General features: G+C 38.2%; 3 protein-coding genes across 3 annotated transcripts; all 3 read right to left on the bottom strand.

The window, feature by feature from the left end:
• Positions 1 to 1,580: 1,580 nt before the first annotated feature.
• Positions 1,581 to 7,351, bottom strand: LOC113042833 (intestinal mucin-like protein). The gene is made up of 19 exons (XM_026201828.1): positions 7,252 to 7,351; positions 6,986 to 7,116; positions 6,535 to 6,709; positions 6,162 to 6,397; positions 5,802 to 5,985; positions 5,403 to 5,601; positions 4,945 to 5,129; positions 4,772 to 4,841; positions 4,551 to 4,681; positions 4,414 to 4,445; positions 4,146 to 4,293; positions 3,902 to 3,994; positions 3,464 to 3,504; positions 3,202 to 3,321; positions 2,986 to 3,084; positions 2,781 to 2,900; positions 2,390 to 2,429; positions 2,173 to 2,290; positions 1,581 to 1,994 (listed from the first exon to the last, which is right to left on the bottom strand). The coding sequence occupies exons 1-19, from the start codon at positions 7,349 to 7,351 to the stop codon at positions 1,814 to 1,816; spliced, it is 2,403 nt and encodes an 800-aa protein (XP_026057613.1). The 3' UTR covers positions 1,581 to 1,813.
• Positions 7,352 to 15,305: 7,954 nt separating this feature from the next.
• LOC113043736 (mucin-2) lies at positions 15,306 to 16,409 on the bottom strand. Its single transcript, XM_026203305.1, has 4 exons — positions 16,275 to 16,409; positions 15,987 to 16,166; positions 15,656 to 15,895; positions 15,306 to 15,485 (listed from the first exon to the last, which is right to left on the bottom strand). Exons 2-4 carry the CDS (start codon positions 16,155 to 16,157, stop codon positions 15,318 to 15,320), a joined length of 579 nt encoding a protein of 192 aa, XP_026059090.1. The 5' UTR covers positions 16,158 to 16,166; positions 16,275 to 16,409; the 3' UTR covers positions 15,306 to 15,317.
• LOC113042832 (mucin-2-like) lies at positions 16,233 to 17,666 on the bottom strand. Its single transcript, XM_026201827.1, has 5 exons — positions 17,603 to 17,666; positions 17,390 to 17,487; positions 17,001 to 17,152; positions 16,589 to 16,727; positions 16,233 to 16,382 (listed from the first exon to the last, which is right to left on the bottom strand). Exons 2-5 carry the CDS (start codon positions 17,471 to 17,473, stop codon positions 16,233 to 16,235), a joined length of 525 nt encoding a protein of 174 aa, XP_026057612.1. The 5' UTR covers positions 17,474 to 17,487; positions 17,603 to 17,666.
• Positions 17,667 to 20,407: the final 2,741 nt, after the last annotated feature.

Raw genomic sequence — 20,407 nt, 5'->3', positions numbered from 1 at the left:
TCGTTTCCCATTTCCGCGGTCGTTTCGGTTTTCGATTTCTCTAACCTACAATGTAAAACTCAGCGCTTAGCATCTACGTCACGGCTCTCAGCCCGCCCTCTGTTCGTTGATTGGCCCGGCTGTTTCCAGACCGGTGGCAAACAGAAAGCTCTGACGCTGTATCAGACTGAGTACAGAAGCGAAATGAAATTGAGCGGAAGTAGGAAGTCTGACGTAGTCAGGCTAGGACACCATGTCCTCTGGACTAAAGAGGACAAGGACAACCCAAGTTGTTATCAGTGCTCCGTTCAGAAGCCTGTATCTCTGATGGTATGGGGTTGCATGAGTGCGTGTGGCATGGGCAGCTTACATCTGGAAAGGTACCATCAATGCTGTATATCCAAGTTCTAGAACAACATGTGCTCCCATCCAGATGTCATCTCTTTCAGGGAAGACTTTGCATTTTCCAACATGACAATGCCAGACCACATTCTGCATAAATTACAACATCATGGCTGCGTAGAAGAAGGATCCAGGTACTGAAATGGCCAGCCTGCAGTCCAGATCTTTCCCCCATAGAAAACATTTGGCGTATCATAAAGAGGAAGATGCGACAAAGAAGACCTAATACAGTTGAGCAACTAGAAGCCTGTATTAGACAAGAATGGCACAACATTCCTATTCCTAAACTTGAGCAACATGTCTCCTTAGTCCCCAGACGTTTGCAGACTTTTATAAAAAAAAAAATAGGGGATGTGTTTTTTGAGATGTTGATGCCATAAAATTTAAAATCAACTTATTTTCCCTTAAAATGATTTAAAAAAAAATCAGTTTAAACATTTGATATGTCATCTATATTGTACTCTGAATAAAATTTTGAAATTTGAAACTTACACATCATTGCATTCTGTTTTTATTCACAATTTGTACAGTGTCCCAACTTGGAATTGGGTTAGTTAATTATAGACCGAGCTTGAATCTCCCTTTTCTGTCCAAGATACTAGAAAAGATAGTATCCTCACAATAATATTCCTTCTTAGAGTTAAATGGTATCTGTGAGGATTTCCAGTCAGGATTTAGACCATATCATAGGACTGAGACTGCTCTCCTCAGAGTTACAAATGGCCTGCTCTTATCATCTGATCGTGGTTGTATCTCTCTAGAGCCCCAGATACAGATCCCCTATAAAGACCTTGTCTCAAACTGAGCCTGGTTTCTCCCAAGGTTTTTTTCTCCACTCTGTCACCGATGGAGTTTTGGTTCCTTGTCGCTTTCACCTATGGTTTGCTTAGTTGGGGACACTTAATTTACAGCGATAGCGTTTACTTGATTGCAAATGATTGCACAGATACTATTTAAACTAAACTGAAATGATTACATCACTGAATTCAATGATGAACTGTCATTTTGCATTATTGACACACTGTTTTCCTAATTAATGTTGTTCAGTTGCTTTGACACAATATATATATATTTTTTTGTTATAAATAAAGGTGACTAAGTTAATCTTAGCTAATGCATGCTGATGCCAGTTTTCTATTTCCTGGGAAAAATCATTTTGGGAGAAAGAAAAAAAAGTCAATTATGCTGTTTTTTTGTGCTTTTTTTTTGCTTTATTATAGTCATCACTTATTTCAGAAGGATGAAATGTAAAGAATTAAATTTTTCATTGCTAAAGAAGAAACAAAATGTTCAAAATGCCCTGAAAATGCCCTGAGAGATAATAGTTATAGAACAGAAAGCTGAATGGTCCCATCATTCACCAATATATGCATAGTATTTAGCAATTTAGTTGGAATTGTAGCAGTATAGCATACACACTGAATGGGATCTTTTATCCACTAGTCTTCTGGTTTTCACATGCTATTGGAGTGCATTTGCAGCTCTCTATGTAGATGTAGTCATGATCGATCACACGGTCATCAGAACACTTCAGCTGCACTTTTTTAACGCTGGTTTTCATCTCCCGACAGCAAGAACAGCTGTGCATCATGATGTTGGCTCCCATTGAATACCTATGTGGATTTCCAAGAAAAACACCAGTCAGTTAAGCACAAAAACCATTTCTTATATACAATTCTGTGTTAAAGTTGTAATATAGCCCTGTTTACAGCTGGAATGAACAATCATTCAATATGAGTATATGTAAGTATGAAGTATATTTCACAAGAAATCATGTCAGGGTGCTCTCACATTGATTCTGTGTCACAGTGGCCACTGCAGGAAGTCACTTCTATGGGATGGATGGACTTGCAGTCATTTAAAGTAACATCTGTGGTGTTCTTCACACGAACACAGTTCCTGAGCTCACCTGAGATATTAGAGGTAATAGGAGATAATATAAATATATATATATTTTTAGAAAAAATTTTTTGAACAGGAATTATTGAACAAGGAAACAATTTCTTACAAGTATTGCAACATTCATCTGCATCAAGTGTCAGTGTTCCCTGTAAAGACAAATAGGGCTTTGTTTAAACATCAGATTAAAAATTAAAGGGATAGTTCACTCAAAATGTCTGTTGTTCAAAACCTGTGTAATTATGATAAAGCAAAATATTATTCAAATGGTTTTGTCTGTAAAAAGGCAACAGATTAAATATTCATGCAGGTTTGGAACAACACGAGGATGTGTAAATGTTGAAAGAAGTTACACAACCTTTTAAGCTGAATTATTTAAACACTACAGATGGAAAAAGAAAAAAAAAACCTACATGCATATACATTTTAGTGTGGGAAGACGGAAACAAACAGAACAAGTGCGTCATATTTGGAACTTGAGCTAAAGATGTTAAACTCACAGGCACACACTCATCTGGATTGAACTCTGGACAGGTTGCTATGGTCTTCTCTATCATGAATGTGTCATTCATTTGTTGACAGATCACAGTCTCACACTTGTAGTTGTACGTGTCTCCAGTCTACAAAAAAATACAAATAAGTAAAAGATATAGCTGAACAGATAAGGTGAACTGAATGTGTGAAGAAAAGTTTGAGAACATGCACCTTGAGAATATGTGTGGTGTTGTCTGGCGCCGTATAAAAACAGCTATTTTGCTGGCATGTTTGACAGCATTCTCCTTCTTCTTGGACAGGCACAAATCCCTTGGAGTACAAAAAACAATTTTATAATTTTGATGTTTAAATACTTTAGATGTTTATGAATTGAGTTGTATGAATGAGTTGATGTAATGGTTCACAAGAATAAATAGTAATTATTACATCAGGGCAAGGTTCACAGGCGATAGAAGCGCACGTGACGACATGTAGTTGGGTTTTTGGGTCTTTATCCATTAGACAGTTACATTCGATGCAGGGATCTGTGGGGATTTGAACTCCAGGCTAGAAGAAAACAGAGATTATCTAATCAGAAAAGTGTCAAATACTAACACTATTTAACAGTTTTATCTTTTGTTCCCTTTTAAACATCAGGATTTTCCCAAATTAACTTTAATAGTATAAACAAATGAACCCAGCAGCTTACCTGGTACTCAGTGTTATTGTACACACATACATCTTTGGGCACTGAAAATCATAAAAATCAGTTTTATGAGCCATAAAACCAGTTCAATAATAATTTACGCTACTTTAGTCAATTTAAAGAAAAAGTGTCATCTGTGTAATGCAGTTAGTCTGTCACATATCCTGATAAAATATAAAACTTACAATGTGTAAAGATAGAAATCATATCAGTTAGCCTTTTGAATAATTACACTTGCTATCTTTGCCATGTTAAAAATAGACATTTCATATTCCATATTTTCTACAGATTTCATTTTTATATAAATACATTGGATTTCAACATGGACTCAAAATGTACTGCCTGATAGGAATGACTTACAATATTTATTTACTTATTTATTTTTTGTAGGACAGCTAATTGTTTAACTTTTAAATCTACAGAAGGATATGTGAGACTTACCACAGGGTGGACAGCAACTGTCTTCAGATTTATTTGCTGCCAACGTATATCCCACAGGACACTTCTTCTGAAGACACAGCTCGAGATCACACACTGAATGGGTTGAGAAATGGGGATTCTTATAAATAATTTTTGAATGCATTTATGTAGGGATAGTTCAATAGTGGCAGTAACTGTGAATCATTTATATGCTTCAGATTCATTATCTTGCTTGTAATTTTCAAGCAAATTAGTCTTGACTCACCGCAGGTTAGGCAGCAGTTTTCAATTATTTTCTTTTGTTCTGGTCCACAGGACTTTTCAGCCGGACACCCGACAGGCACAGTTTTAATACCAAAGGTCTCATTGGAGCATGTGTACTCATGACAGTCCATGGTCCATGTATCCCCAGGCTGCAGGAGGTAAAACAAGCAGATGATAGTTAGGAATTTGTTATGTGATAGCAGATTGTAATTGAAATGTTTTGAATCTGATTTTCTTTTTTTTTTATATCTTGTTTTGCCTATACATACCTGTCTAGGTAATCCATCAGGGCCGATGCAATCTACATGGAGGGAATGAAAAAGAAATCAGTGGAAATAAGACGTGAATGTGCATTTAACAGAGAAAATAAAGAACAATAGTAAGTAAATAAAGCAGCATGTCTTACCACAATAAGATGTACAGGCATCTATCGTTGAACTAACTCGATATTTGTCATCAGGACAGTAACAGCCTTCCGTGAATGTTTGAAGACAGTTATTGTTTTGACAGTCTTTCTCCACAAACATATCATTGTACCTAGTTGAGTAAGCACATCAGATAATGAAGTATTACAGTTGCAACACTTACTAAGGACTGTTGTTGTGTAGCTATGGGATGTGAGCTTACCTTGTACTGCAGGTTTTTTCAACTTTAGGACCACATCCCTTATAGACTTTGTGACTGGGGCACTTGTATTCTGTTATAGAAATCAATTAAAATTACATTTCAGGGTAATCTTACGTACAACATATTTTAAAAACACCCGAAAACACTCAAAAGGTAATGTTCATTTTGCTTACCACACTTTTTGGTGAGTTCATTTGATGTTCTCCACTCCACACAGATACCCTGTTTGCCACATAGCAGAGCGTATGCCTCCAGACTGGTACAACCAATAGAGCTGTTTCCCATGTGGCACACATCATATTTGCATGCCTCATAATAACCTTCATAAGGAATGACCTCACGGCATTTTATAAACATACTGTGGAGAAACATATACTTTGATTTTAGGCATCTTAAAGAGACAGTACAGCCAAAAATGAAAATTCTGACATCTTTTACTATGATATTCTTTCAAACCTGCATTACTTTGTTTATTATATTTTTGCACTGAATAAAAAAGTCAAACACATTTGGAACAACTTGAGGGTAAGTAAATGGCGACAGTTTACTTGCATTTACCTTTAAAAGGGAAACACTTTGTAATAATCAGTGCTACAAACAGAAGTGATTAAAAATTTTTTCATTTCCTTACTCGCTCTTGATGAGATCACAAATGGTCGGATTGCAGGGAGGTGGAGATGGAGTTGAATGTGTAGGTGGAGATGGAGTTGGAGTTGGAGGTATTTTGCATCCTGGGGGGACCATCCAAAGCTGTGCCATGTTCACACATGATGGATCAGTTTGTCCATCGGGACGTCTGCAGTCATTTGTACGGTTGTTGTCACAAAACCCTAAAACAAATGTAGTTTTAATTATAGTTCATCGAATTAAGTGAGCAAGAAATGGGACAATTCAAGAACATTTTATATTAACATTTAGGTAAAGTTTAGGTAGAGATAAATCTTGTTTTTCCTTTTTTTTTTTTTGGACTGTTAAATTTAAAATGAAACTATACAGTATTGTACTATGTAGTTTTCTTATCTGTACTTACCGCACTGTCCCTCCGTATTACCATGGAAGTAGGAGAATGGGAGATTGATCTCAAAGCCTTGATGATTCACAGTAATGTCAACTTTGATTTCAGTGATGTTCACAATTACTGCCATGCCAGAGGTGGTGATGAAGAAATCATTATTCATATAAGTTAGTTGTTTTACTTCATCATTAACGTAGACCTGAGGGAAACAATGCCTTTCTGTGTTATGACAATTATGCTCTAGAGTACGATGTGTTGTTTTGCAAAGTTGAGTGATTTGATATGAAATTTGAAGTACTTTTGTATACAATTAATTTGAATTTTGCTTGTTTTTTAGAAGCCAATAAATGTTTTTGATGTAGTCCTAAGACTTACCTGGACCTCTTTAGTGTTGCTTGTCAGCTTTATTTTATAGGATTTGTAGTTCACAACCACATACTCAGGGCAAGCAAGATTATTTTTAACATCACAATAATAGTTTTTAACATGGACACTGATATTGTATCTTGGGATGATTTCTTGGAACAAAACGTAAGTGCAGTTTCCTTGGAAAGCATAGTAAGTTCCATCAAAAGTTTGGTAATGTGGGTCACCCCAGCCACTACATTTACCTGCAAAAACAATTTACATCTAAAGTAAATATAAGGTACTGGCAAGGACAGTTGTTTTCTTTTTAATATTATTGAAATTTACTTAAATATAAATATTTCATATTAATGGAATGTCCATGAACATGAATTACACTCACATTCACACTCATACTTAGAACAGCATCCATCGTTATAAGGCACCTTCTTAGCTTTAATTCCGTTGCTACATTTAGGTATGACATTATCAGATATGCCACATTGTAGAGGTGTTGATGTGACACTGCCATTTTTGCATGTGTTGTTTTTGCAGTTTTCAATCCAGGATTCCATATGCTGTATGGCACAATTGGATTGATAAACAGATTAATCAAAAAATGAATTGCATTCATTAGTTTCAGAGATCTTTCCCCCCTCAACAATTAATACTCTAGGCATCTAGTAGTTATACAATACATAATTAATTTAGTGTTATTTTTATTATTATATATTATTATATCATATAACCATTAGAAGCTATTTTTGTATTCTTCATTTTGAAAAATCATGCAGAATTTATGTGGAAACTGCACACGTGTTACAGCATAAATGTACAGCTAATTATTAAATTACCTTTCTGTTGAATTCTTTGCAGTCTCTTGGTAATTTGCATGGCTGAGAGACTATATCTATACCACAGGAAGAGTTGCATTTGGCAGTGAAGCACCAACCTGCTTGATCTGTTTTATTGTAGATTATTGACCCTACAATTACAATAAAAGGATGTGCAAAGGAGGTAAATATAGGAGAGATTTTTTACATGAATGCAACTTGAATGTAATGTAGGGTCAAGATAATGTACACAGGTACACGGATTAAAAAAAAAAAAGCTCTCTCACCTGGTGAGTATTCTGCCGTTAAATATGGGCATTTACACTGGGGTGATGTCTTATTTCTGTTGGTATTGGGAGTTGTTATAACTCCTGTAACCACAGACATCTTTGTTGTATTAGTGAAGGTTCTTGTAGATGTCTTTGTTGATGTGTGTGTTGTTGTTCCAGTAGTTGTACTAGTTGTAGATGATTTTTCTGATGACGAAGGTGTCATTGTTACAGTAGATGGTGTGATAGTATTGGTTGTGTATGTTGATGTAGGTGTTGTAACAGTTGAAGGTGATGTCTCTGTTGAAGTAGATGTCGATGTTCGAGTAGTTGGTGTAGTAATGGATGTGAGTGTGGAGGATGTTTCTGTTGATGTAGGTGTTATTGTTACAGTTTTCGGGGATGTTTCTGTTGACGTTGGTGTTGATGTGGGAGTTGTTTTTGTTACAGTAGTTGTACTAATTGTAGGTGGTGTTACTGTTGATGTAGGTGATGATTCTGTTGACGTAGGTGTCGATGATCCAGTAGTTGGTGTAGTAGTGTATGAGATTGTGGATGGTGTTCCTGTTGATGTAGGTGCTATTGTAACAGTTGTCATGGATGTTTCTGTTGATGTAGGTGTTGATGTGGGAGTTGTTGTAGCAGTAGTTGTACTAATTGTAGAATATGTTTCTGTTGATGTAGGTGTTATTGTAACAGTTGAAGGTGACGTTTCTGTTGACGATGGTGTTGATGTGGGAATTGTTGTTGTAGCAGTAGTTGTACTAATTGTAGGTGGTGTTTCTGTTGATGTAAGTGTCGATGTTCCAGTAGTTGGTGTAGTAGTGGATGTGATTGTGGATGGTGTTCCTGTTGATGTAGGTGTCATTGTAACAGTTGTCAGAGATGTTTCTGTTGATGTAGGTGTTGATGTGGGAGTTATTGTTGTAGCAGTAGTTGTACTAATTGTAGATGGTGTTTCTGATGATGTACGTGTAATTGTAACAGTTGAAGGTGATGTTTCTGTTGACGTAGGTGTTGATGTGGCAGTTGTTGTAACAGTAGTTGTACTAATTGTAGATGGTGTTTCTGTTGATGTAGGTGTAATTGTAACAGTTGAAGGTGACGTTTCTGTTGACGTTGGTGTTGATGTGGGAGTTGTTGTAGCAGTAGTTGTACTAATTGTAGATGGTGTTTCTGTTGATGTAGGTGATGTTTCTGTTGACGTAGGTGTCGATGTTCCAGTAGTTGGCGTAGTAGTGGCTGTGATTGTGGATAGTGTTCCTGTTGATGTAGGTGTTAATGTAACAGTTGTAAGGGATGTTTCTGTTGACGTAGGTGTTGATGTGGGAGTCGTTGTTGTAGCTGTAGTTGTGCTAATTGTAGATGGTGTTTCTGTTGATGTAGGTGTAGGTGTAATTGTAACAGTTGAAGGTGACGTTTCTGTTGACGTAGGTGTTGATGTGGGAGTTGTTGTTGTAGCAGTAGTTGTACTAATTGTAGGTGGTGTTACCGTTGATGTAGGTGATGTTTCTGTTGACGTAGGTGTCGATGTTCCAGTAGTTGATGTAGTAGTGGATGTGATTGTGGATGGTGTTCCTGTTGATGTAGGTGTTATTGTAACAGTTGTAAGGGATGTTTCTGTTGACGTAGGTGTCGATGATCCAGTAGTTGGTGTAGTAGTGGATGTGATTGTGGATGGTGTTCCTGTTGATGTAGGTGTTATTGTAACAGTTGTCAGAGATGTTTCTGTTGATGTAGGTGTTGGTGTGGGAATTGTTGTTGTAGCAGTAGTTGTACTAATTGTAGGTGGTGTTACTGTTGACGTAGGTGTCAATGTTCCAGTAGTTGGTGTAGTAGTGGATGTGATTGTGGATGGTGTTCCTGTTGATGTAGGTGTTATTGTAACCGTTGTAGGTGTTGATGTTACAGTAGTTGTTGATGTAGTGGATGTTGGTGTACTTGGAGACGTTGTAGGAGTAGTACAATAGTCAACTGGCTTGCAACATTTTACACGTATTTCATAATTATAACAAAGTGGTGGAAAGCTATTTGCATTGTCTTCATTTGAACATGACAGTCCAAATGATGTATTGCAATAAACTGTTTGTCCCAAATCTTGCAGGGACTTTTGGGGATAATTTACTGCCCTGCATTTGACTTCTTCAGGGCTCCGACATGTAATCTTATTTAATTTCCACAATTCATCTATGGGTTCAGTTTCGAATCCTTCTGGCTCTGTACTGGGTGTGTTGCCATCAAACCAAACTGACCATGCGCATGTAAGAGGACAGATGGTAGTTGTTGACGTAGGTGTTGATGTGGGAGCTGTTGTAGCAGTAGTTGTACTAATTGTAGATGGTGTTTCTGTTGATGTAGGTGATGTTTCTGTTGACGTAGGTGTCGATGTTCCAGTAGTTGGCGTAGTAGTGGATGTGATTGTGGATGGTGTTTCTGTTGATATAGGTGTTATTGTAACAGTTGTAGAGGATGTTTCTGTTGACGAAGGTGTTGATGTGGGAGTCGTTGTTGTAGCAGTAGTTGTACTTATTGTAGATGGTGTTTCTGTTGATGTAGGTGTAATTGTAACAGTTGAAGGTGATGTTTCTGTTGACCTAGATGTTGATGTGGGAGTTGTTGTTGTAGCACTAGTTGTACTAATTGTAGATGGTGTTTCTGTTGATGTAGGTGTAATTGTAACAGTTGAAGGTGACGTTTCTGTTGACGTTGGTGTTGATGTGGGAGTTGTTGTAGCAGTAGTTGTACTAATTGTAGATGGTGTTTCTGTTGATGTAGGTGATGTTTCTGTTGACGTAGGTGTCGATGTTCCAGTAGTTGGCGTAGTAGTGGCTGTGATTGTGGATGGTGTTCCTGTTGATGTAGGTGTTATTGTAACAGTTGTAAGGGATGTTTCTGTTGACGTAGGAGTTGATGTGGGAGTCGTTGTTGTAGCTGTAGTTGTACTAATAGAAGTTGGTGTTTCTGTTGATGTAGGTGTAATTGTAACAGTTGTCAGAGATGTTTCTGTTGATGTAGGTGTTGATGTGGGAATTGTTGTTGTAGCAGTAGTTGTACTAATTGTAGGTGGTGTTACTGTTGACGTAGGTGTCAATGTTCCAGTAGTTGGTGTAGTAGTGGATGTGATTGTGGATGGTGTTCCTGTTGATGTAGGTGTTATTGTAACCGTTGTAGGTGTTGATGTTACAGTAGTTGTTGATGTAGTGGATGTTGGTGTACTTGGAGACGTTGTAGGAGTAGTACAATAGTCAACTGGCTTGCAACATTTTACACGTATTTCATAATTATAACAAAGTGGTGGAAAGCTATTTGCATTGTCTTCATTTGAACATGACAGTCCAAATGATGTATTGCAATAAACTGTTTGTCCCAAATCTTGCAGGGACTTTTGGGGATAATTTACTGCCCTGCATTTGACTTCTTCAGGGCTCCGACATGTAATCTTATTTAATTTCCACAATTCATCTATGGGTTCAGTTTCGAATCCTTCTGGCTCTGTACTGGGTGTGTTGCCATCAAACCAATCTGACCATGCGCATGTAAGAGGACAGATGGTAGTTGTTGACGTAGGTGTTGATGTGGGAGTTGTTGTACTAATTGTAGATGGTGTTTCTGTTGATGTAGGTGATGTTTCTGTTGACGTAGGTGTCGATGTTCCAGTAGTTGGCGTAGTAGTGGATGTGATTGTGGATGGTGTTTCTGTTGATATAGGTGTTATTGTAACAGTTGTAGAGGATGTTTCTGTTGACGAAGGTGTTGATGTGGGAGTCGTTGTTGTAGCAGTAGTTGTACTTATTGTAGATGGTGTTTCTGTTGATGTAGGTGTAATTGTAACAGTTGAAGGTGATGTTTCTGTTGACCTAGATGTTGATGTGGGAGTTGTTGTTGTAGCACTAGTTGTACTAATTGTAGATGGTGTTTCTGTTGATGTAGGTGTAATTGTAACAGTTGAAGGTGACGTTTCTGTTGACGTTGGTGTTGATGTGGGAGTTGTTGTAGCAGTAGTTGTACTAATTGTAGATGGTGTTTCTGTTGATGTAGGTGATGTTTCTGTTGACGTAGGTGTCGATGTTCCAGTAGTTGGCGTAGTAGTGGCTGTGATTGTGGATGGTGTTCCTGTTGATGTAGGTGTTATTGTAACAGTTGTAAGGGATGTTTCTGTTGACGTAGGAGTTGATGTGGGAGTCGTTGTTGTAGCTGTAGTTGTACTAATAGAAGTTGGTGTTTCTGTTGATGTAGGTGTAATTGTAACAGTTGTCAGAGATGTTTCTGTTGATGTAGGTGTTGATGTGGGAATTGTTGTTGTAGCAGTAGTTGTACTAATTGTAGGTGGTGTTACTGTTGACGTAGGTGTCAATGTTCCAGTAGTTGGTGTAGTAGTGGATGTGATTGTGGATGGTGTTCCTGTTGATGTAGGTGTTATTGTAACCGTTGTAGGTGTTGATGTTACAGTAGTTGTTGATGTAGTGGATGTTGGTGTACTTGGAGACGTTGTAGGAGTAGTACAATAGTCAACTGGCTTGCAACATTTTACACGTATTTCATAATTATAACAAAGTGGTGGAAAGCTATTTGCATTGTCTTCATTTGAACATGACAGTCCAAATGATGTATTGCAATAAACTGTTTGTCCCAAATCTTGCAGGGACTTTTGGGGATAATTTACTGCCCTGCATTTGACTTCTTCAGGGCTCCGACATGTAATCTTATTTAATTTCCACAATTCATCTATGGGTTCAGTTTCGAATCCTTCTGGCTCTGTACTGGGTGTGTTGCCATCAAACCAATCTGACCATGCGCATGTAAGAGGACAGATGGTAGTTGTTGACGTAGGTGTTGATGTGGGAGTTGTTGTACTAATTGTAGATGGTGTTTCTGTTGATGTAGGTGATGTTTCTGTTGACGTAGGTGTCGATGTTCCAGTAGTTGGCGTAGTAGTGGATGTGATTGTGGATGGTGTTTCTGTTGATATAGGTGTTATTGTAACAGTTGTAGAGGATGTTTCTGTTGACGAAGGTGTTGATGTGGGAGTCGTTGTTGTAGCAGTAGTTGTACTTATTGTAGATGGTGTTTCTGTTGATGTAGGTGTAATTGTAACAGTTGAAGGTGATGTTTCTGTTGACCTAGATGTTGATGTGGGAGTTGTTGTTGTAGCACTAGTTGTACTAATTGTAGATGGTGTTTCTGTTGATGTAGGTGTAATTGTAACAGTTGAAGGTGACGTTTCTGTTGACGTTGGTGTTGATGTGGGAGTTGTTGTAGCAGTAGTTGTACTAATTGTAGATGGTGTTTCTGTTGATGTAGGTGATGTTTCTGTTGACGTAGGTGTCGATGTTCCAGTAGTTGGCGTAGTAGTGGCTGTGATTGTGGATGGTGTTCCTGTTGATGTAGGTGTTATTGTAACAGTTGTAAGGGATGTTTCTGTTGACGTAGGAGTTGATGTGGGAGTCGTTGTTGTAGCTGTAGTTGTACTAATAGAAGTTGGTGTTTCTGTTGATGTAGGTGTAATTGTAACAGTTGTCAGAGATGTTTCTGTTGATGTAGGTGTTGATGTGGGAATTGTTGTTGTAGCAGTAGTTGTACTAATTGTAGGTGGTGTTACTGTTGACGTAGGTGTCAATGTTCCAGTAGTTGGTGTAGTAGTGGATGTGATTGTGGATGGTGTTCCTGTTGATGTAGGTGTTATTGTAATCGTTGTAGGTGTTGATGTTACAGTAGTTGTTGATGTAGTGGATGTTGGTGTACTTGGAGACGTTGTAGGAGTAGTACAATAGTCAACTGGCTTGCAACATTTTACACGTATTTCATAATTATAACAAAGTGGTGGAAAGCTATTTGCATTGTCTTCATTTGAACATGACAGTCCAAATGATGTATTGCAATAAACTGTTTGTCCCAAATCTTGCAGGGACTTTTGGGGATAATTTACTGCCCTGCATTTGACTTCTTCAGGGCTCCGACATGTAATCTTATTTAATTTCCACAATTCATCTATGGGTTCAGTTTCGAATCCTTCTGGCTCTGTACTGGGTGTGTTGCCATCAAACCAATCTGACCATGCGCATGTAAGAGGACAGATGGTAGTTGTTGACGTAGGTGTTGATGTGGGAGTTGTTGTAGCAGTAGTTGTACTAATTGTAGATGGTGTTTCTGTTGATGTAGGTGATGTTTCTGTTGACGTAGGTGTCGATGTTCCAGTAGTTGGCGTAGTAGTGGATGTGATTGTGGATGGTGTTTCTGTTGATATAGGTGTTATTGTAACAGTTGTAGAGGATGTTTCTGTTGACGAAGGTGTTGATGTGGGAGTCGTTGTTGTAGCAGTAGTTGTACTTATTGTAGATGGTGTTTCTGTTGATGTAGGTGTAATTGTAACAGTTGAAGGTGATGTTTCTGTTGACCTAGATGTTGATGTGGGAGTTGTTGTTGTAGCACTAGTTGTACTAATTGTAGATGGTGTTTCTGTTGATGTAGGTGTAATTGTAACAGTTGAAGGTGACGTTTCTGTTGACGTTGGTGTTGATGTGGGAGTTGTTGTAGCAGTAGTTGTACTAATTGTAGATGGTGTTTCTGTTGATGTAGGTGATGTTTCTGTTGACGTAGGTGTCGATGTTCCAGTAGTTGGCGTAGTAGTGGCTGTGATTGTGGATGGTGTTCCTGTTGATGTAGGTGTTATTGTAACAGTTGTAAGGGATGTTTCTGTTGACGTAGGAGTTGATGTGGGAGTCGTTGTTGTAGCTGTAGTTGTACTAATAGAAGTTGGTGTTCCTGTTGATGTAGGTGTTATTGTAACAGTTGTCATGGATGTTTCTGTTGATGTAGGTGTTGATGTGGGAGTTGTTGTTGTAGCAGTAGTTGTACTAATTGTAGGTGGTGTTTCTGTTGTTGTAGGTGTAGTTGTAACAGTTGTAAGTGTTGATGTTCCAGTAGTTGGTGTAGTAGGAGTGAATGTGATTGTGGGTGTTATAGTAGTTTCAGGTGTAGTTGTGAAAGTGAAAGGTGTTGAAGCTGTAGTTCCACAGGAATCAGTAATAATTCTTTTTATTTCCCCATTGTAATCACACAGAGCAATGAAACATACACCATTTCCATCTGTGGTACTGTAAATTTCTGATCCACGTGGAATTACCTTCCCATTATAGACACAGTCTTTACATTCTTCCTCTGTGACACACTTCATAGTCTCCTCCCTGAGATATGGCCTCTCTGAAGGGCACTGAGGAAAACATCCTAAAAGTATAAATAAAATAGTCAGATTAGACTGAAGAAATGTGTTACTGGTATTAAAAACTTTTGTTTCTTTTGTTTCTAAAGTATTTAGTAGTTTTTTGCTAAAAATCTTTTTTCTTACCCTCAAGGGGAGGAATTTGATCAGAGCAAGTTCCTGATGGGTTTTTGCATGTTTTCATGCAGGTGGATCCACAGGGTTTATAGTGCCACTCACATTCTTCTGGAGGTTTGTTGTAGTAGTCACAAAATAAAGCTGCAAGGACAATCACTTGAGTCAGTTGAAAGGTTACATTTGACAGTTATTTCAGCTATGGGCACTTTTTTTCTTTTTGTTAAATTAATATTTATTTACTTGTATTCATGTAGTTCTATGTATAGGTTTTGTTGTTTCCTTGTTCCAGACACATTTCATTCCATCATGAATTAAAAACTATGTTATAAATAACTATAAATAATTTAATAATTATTTAATTATCCATAATTATAGTGGTTCTTAATGACCAACAATTTTGACCCTCTTGCCAAGGAGTTAAATTTGTCATTAGAGAACATGTTTTAAAAAAATAAAAAAAAAGTAAAATATCACTTACGTTTCTTTTTTCTTTTTCAATAAAAAATGTGTACATTTGTCAAAATTATTAAATCATTACTTATTTGTGAATTTAGATACAGTGCCAGCTATGAAATTAACCTTAGCAAAACCAAAGAGTCAGCCATTTTTTAGAAGGGGTCAAAGATGCCCAATTGTGAAAAAATAAATATTTTTTTTTATTGTGGATGACAAGACGTGATTGTGAACTGTGCATTCCTGACCCAAGTTAATTGGTTTAAATTTATAGGCGAAATAAACAATAGAAATATTAGGACTTACGGCAAAAGTTTGGTTTTCGCCATGTCACACAAGCTCCTCTTTTACGGCATTCAGCAGCGTAAGCTGCCACTGCAGTACAGAGACAATCACAGTCACCCCCACTGTCACATGCACAGGTGTCCCTTTCACAGGCATCATAGTATGGGCCAGAATCCACCTAGAGAGAAGAAAATCAGACACAGAACTGTAAGGGTTACCATGATAACTGCACTAGATATAATACATTAAATTGTAAAGTTCTAAACACACATTCATTTCATTTCAGTGATGATTGATATTTTTGTTCTGAATTTGTGGGGAAAAAAGTTAAATGTTAATGTTACTTACAAGCGAATGGCAGTCTGCAAAGACATCGCTTGTGATGATTCTGCATTGTTTGATAGCCCAGGCACGTCGATGTGGATTTGCGTCACAAGGATGCATCACGTTTGTTACATCAGGGCAGCTGGGCTTCACCTTCCAGCTATTCCCAAAATCGTCTGGATCTGTCACAACTTCTCCATTGTGCTTCATAAAGTCATTGTTTGCATTACCATCAAAGTTTCCACACAGTCCACACACCTTGCCCTGCCATAGAGATCAAGTGGACATTTAGATGAGTAGTTGAACAAAGGATACAAAGTATTTGTTTATGCATGTATCTTTAGGTAATGAATACCTTTAATTTGTTATTGAGTTGGATCATCACACTTGTTTTTTTATCCCAGATTAAGTTCAAAAGCCCTTCAACCTCTATGACAACATATATGCCTGCAGAACTGATTTGATATCTGTACTCCGTGCCAATGCTTTCAATTACTTTCACATCTTCCTCCTCAGATAAAATCATCTCGTATTTCTGTGGGATATGAAAGGTTAGTGGCTTATAACATATGTTGTATATTGCACATTTTAGGATGCTTTACTAATGAAGCTGTTCTGACTCTGAGCTATGAAAAAACCTCACCCCAAAGAACAGATTGATGGACTTGGAGCAAATGGAGCTGGTGGTTGCACAAGGGATGTTCTCTGTAACCAGACGGAAGGAGGGACTGGGGTTTGTGTCACAATAATCCTAAAGGGGTTACACACATCAGAGATATTCAAGGTTATAATGCCCCAGATATTTAACCTCTAAATACACTTATATAAATCTGATGTTTTTCATATTATTATTATTTCATATTATAGCCTATTTTATTGAAGGGTTTGGTGTATTTGTAGACATATTAGTGATTATTGACTTTTTTTTTCTTTTCCCGTTAGGACAGTCAAACATACCTGGGCTATGGTGTGTTCACAGTCTCCGTGGAAGGAATACCTTCTGCCATCAAAAGTCCTGAAATGACCTTCACCATAGATGGTACAGGTGCCATAGCACGCCTTTTTAGTACAAGTCCACATCCCATTTGTGCATGTGCTGAAATATAAATTCACAAAATAAAACACTACCCTTAAATGTTTTACTTGTTGCTGAAGGTAACCACTCCATGGGCCTGTCATGAAAATCCTTGCTATGTTCAGTATTACCAAATATAACTGTAAATGTAACCAGATAAGATTATTGGAAATACACATCTATACTTGTAGACATGTGCCTCAAGTGTGTCTAACTTTTAGACTTGTTGTGGAGAATTTTAATACAAGCCTTGCACTGTGATAACATGGTTTTAAACAACTGTGATTAGCTCACCAGGTGTTACAGTCCTGTTGAACTTGCTCTCCAGGTGAATAGAGGACTCCATTATGGGTACATGGACATTTGTCTCTCTTCACACACCCACCTTTTCCATCAGCCAGAAGGTCATCTGGACACATACACCCTGATATACACCCCATGCTCACCTATTGCCAAGACAAAATCGGTAAGCTATTATTTTCCTGCAAACTTCTACAGTATCACAAGATTTCTTATGCATGTCGTCTACACTGTATATCAGGTTTGTGTGCCATTCAGAGCCGGCATGAAAATGCTACATTTGAAATTGAGTAAGCAAACAGGATTTCATGAAATACATAAAAATGCTGTAACAGATATTTTCATTAATTCAGTTATTTAAGTATTCCATTCTTCCAACTCACACAGTTGTTTGGGTCTTGCTTCTCACATGTCCTCTGACACTCCGTTCCTTTTTCTCCATGATTTGAGCATTTGAAGAATGTCATTGGAGCCACACAGTCTAAAAACCCAAAAGGCATATGGATGAGGTGGAGAAAATTTGCACACATCATACCAGCGGTGATTCAAGTTTGAATTTAAATGGTATTATTGCAGAAGAGCTAATTGCAGATCACCTTCTTGACTGGAGCAGTGCAGTTTGCCAAGATCACAGGTGCTGTAATTTGAGCAAACAGTGGAAATAATTGCTAAATCTACCATTAATAGTTAACAATGCATGTCTATATTGTTAAATGATTTGCCATTTGGCAGTGAAGGGCTATTGAAAACAAAAAAATGTAAAAAATGATTCAGAAAAAAGGTAATGGATACATTATGTATCAACTACCCATGTGGTAAACTGCACTTTATACCATTTAGCACCATCTTTGTAGAACACTGCTGATGGTTCTATGACCTGGTTTCCATAGTAACAAGGACACTGATCAGCATGTACACAGCTTCCGCCTTCATTGAGGTAGGTTCCCTCAGAACAGGTGCAACCATCTACAGGTGTGAAGGACCCTTGGCAGGTGTTGTCTTTTTCACTGAGAGAGCGGCAGTTGCTGCCACAGCTGGTCACGCCGTAGGAGTACTTCATGTTCCCTGAACACTCCGAAATCATGTCTGTGTAGCCAGAGATAGACAGAAGTAGATTTGTAACAGAGTGCATATACAGTATAACTATTTGTTAGTATGTGTACTTTATAAAGTTCTCACCACAGGGTTCAGAATCCATCCAGCCCTGGAGAATGATTCCTCTGGCAGCACAGGCATGAGCATAGTTGGACACGGCTGCACACATACACTTCTTAATATCTGCACATTTGCAGGTATCGTAGACACACCACTGCAGAGAAAAACAGATGGAAGTCTGAGTGAAGTGGCTATTCAAACAAGGAAAATGTAGGGAAGGACTTGATTTTGTCCATCAGGATCTGACTGGATCAGCTGAAGTTCTAGATCTAGTCACTGTCCTCTACCTGTACTCCTCATATCAGTTGTCTATGCGCAAATCAAAATTCTCTGCGCAAATCAAAATTCTCAACTGTGCTGTATAACATTTGTCATCTTTTAATTAAGTTTTATAATATCAAATAGTAGTCGCATATAGAATATAGGCTTTACTTTAGTTACACATTCATACAGAGACTATTTGAGCTTCTATCATGAAATTGTTTCTTTATGAAATTGACATTTCGAGACTCACAGCTATACACTTACTGGCCACTTTAATAGAAACACCTTGATAGTAACAGATTGGAGGTCCTCTTGCCTTCAGAACTGCCTTAATTCTTTATAACATTGATTTAACAAGATGCTATTTAAACTATATTCTATATTGGTCTATATTGATACAATAAAATCATGCCGTAACTACAATTTTTCAGATACACATCAATAATGCGAGGTGCTCAATTGGACTGAGATCTGGGGACTCTGGAGGCCATTTGAGTATAGTGAACTAACTGTCGTTATCAAGAAACTAGTTTGAGATGATTTGAGCTCTGTGGTGCATTATCTTTCTGAAGGTAGTCATCATGTGATGGGTAAATTGTGGTCATAAAGGGATGGACAATGTTAGCAACAATACTCAGGTAGGCTGAGGCATTTAAATGATGCTCAGTTGCTACTAAGGGGTCTGAACCATTGATACAAAGCAGGATGGATCCATGCGTTCATGTAGTTTACACCAAATTCTGACCATCCAAATGTTAAAGCAGAAAGCGAGATTCATCAGACCAGACTTCCTTTTTCCAGTCTACTATATAGTCTACTATATTCAAATTTTGGTGAGCCTGTGCAAATTGTAGATGTTTTGTTTTTATATGACAGGAGTGGCACTGGTATGGTTTTCTGCTGCTGTAGCCCATATGCTTGAAGTTTTGACGTGTTTTGCTCTAGAGATGCTCTTCTTCAAATCTCGGTTGTAACAATTTGAGTTACTGTTGTCTTTCGATCAATTCAAATCAGTCTGGCGATTCTTATTTGAGCTCTGAATTTAACAAGGCATTTTTCCCCACTAAGAACTGCCCCTCACTGGATATTTTCTCTTTTTCTAACCATTCTCGGCAAACCCTAGAAATGGTTGTACACGAATATCCCAGCAGACCAGGAGTTTCTGAAATACTCAGAATAGCTGGTCTGGCACCAATAACCATGCCACATTCACTTAAATCACATTTCTTCCCTGTTCTGATGCTTGGTTCACAAGCTTGTCTTGACCATGTGTACATTTCTAAATACATCGAGCTACTGCCATGTGATTGGCTGATTAAATATTTGTGCATATGATGATTCATGTGGTTTGGAAAGATTCATTCAGCTTGCTACCCGATGCTCTAATCGTCTTCACTCATGCCTCCAAGAATGCTCACCAGCCCGACCAACCACACGGTACTGCCGGACTGAACCCCAGAATCCTATGCAAATCGATAGCCATCGACTCTCTCCAACTAAGTGGCAGAGGCGGCTGATCCAGGGACTCTGTCTCTACTGTGGTTCAGTGGCTCACCACATCCTGGCCTGACCCCTCTTTCCACCACTTCCTGCAGTGAGTTACATCAAACTATTCCCTATTAAGATGAATCCACTCACCACCACTGTACAACTTACTGCTGACATCGTCACACTTTCAGTTACCACCCTCAGCCAGTTAAGGTATCCCCCACCTCAACTGAATCCACCTACAAAGTGATCACTATCACCGGGAAACCCCTTAACCACCGGCATATACGGTGCAGTGTGGGTCCATTACAAATATCCGTTGGCTTACTACATGTCTAACTCATCAACCTTCTAGTGCCAGAGGTATCAACGGCAGACATTATACTTGGTTGCCCATGACTGGTTCAACATAATCCCATAATCTCATGGTCAACAGGCGAAATCATCTGTTGGGGTGACCAGTGCTTTCCATCCTGCTTCACTCGCAGACCATC

The sequence above is a fragment of the Carassius auratus genome, chromosome 25 (genome assembly GCF_003368295.1).
Source record: "Carassius auratus strain Wakin chromosome 25, ASM336829v1, whole genome shotgun sequence".
Lineage (NCBI taxonomy): Eukaryota > Metazoa > Chordata > Actinopteri > Cypriniformes > Cyprinidae > Carassius > Carassius auratus.
This window is presented reverse-complemented; position numbering and strand designations above follow the sequence as displayed.

Bases quoted from the DNA above. Each gene is read 5' to 3' on its own strand.
- LOC113042833 (XM_026201828.1), bottom strand. From the start codon at position 7,351: ATGTCTGTGGTTACAGGAGTTATAACAACTCCCAATACCAACAGAAAT. The intron at 4,842-4,944 runs GTAAGCAAAATG...TTTCTATAACAG, and splicing joins TGAACTCACCAAAAAGTGTG to AATACAAGTGCCCCAGTCAC. The intron at 2,291-2,389 runs GTAAGAAATTGT...CTAATATCTCAG, and splicing joins AGATGAATGTTGCAATACTT to GTGAGCTCAGGAACTGTGTT.
- LOC113043736 (XM_026203305.1), bottom strand. From the start codon at position 16,157: ATGATTTTATCTGAGGAGGAAGATGTGAAAGTAATTGAAAGCATTGGC. The intron at 15,896-15,986 runs GTATTCATTACC...TCTCTATGGCAG, and splicing joins AACTCAATAACAAATTAAAG to GGCAAGGTGTGTGGACTGTG. The intron at 15,486-15,655 runs GTAAGTAACATT...TCTTCTCTCTAG, and splicing joins TTGCAGACTGCCATTCGCTT to GTGGATTCTGGCCCATACTA.
- LOC113042832 (XM_026201827.1), bottom strand. From the start codon at position 17,473: ATGACATTCTTCAAATGCTCAAATCATGGAGAAAAAGGAACGGAGTGT. The intron at 17,153-17,389 runs GTGAGTTGGAAG...TCTTGGCAATAG, and splicing joins AGCAAGACCCAAACAACTGT to GTGAGCATGGGGTGTATATC. The intron at 16,728-17,000 runs GTGAGCTAATCA...TTTATATTTCAG, and splicing joins CAACAGGACTGTAACACCTG to CACATGCACAAATGGGATGT.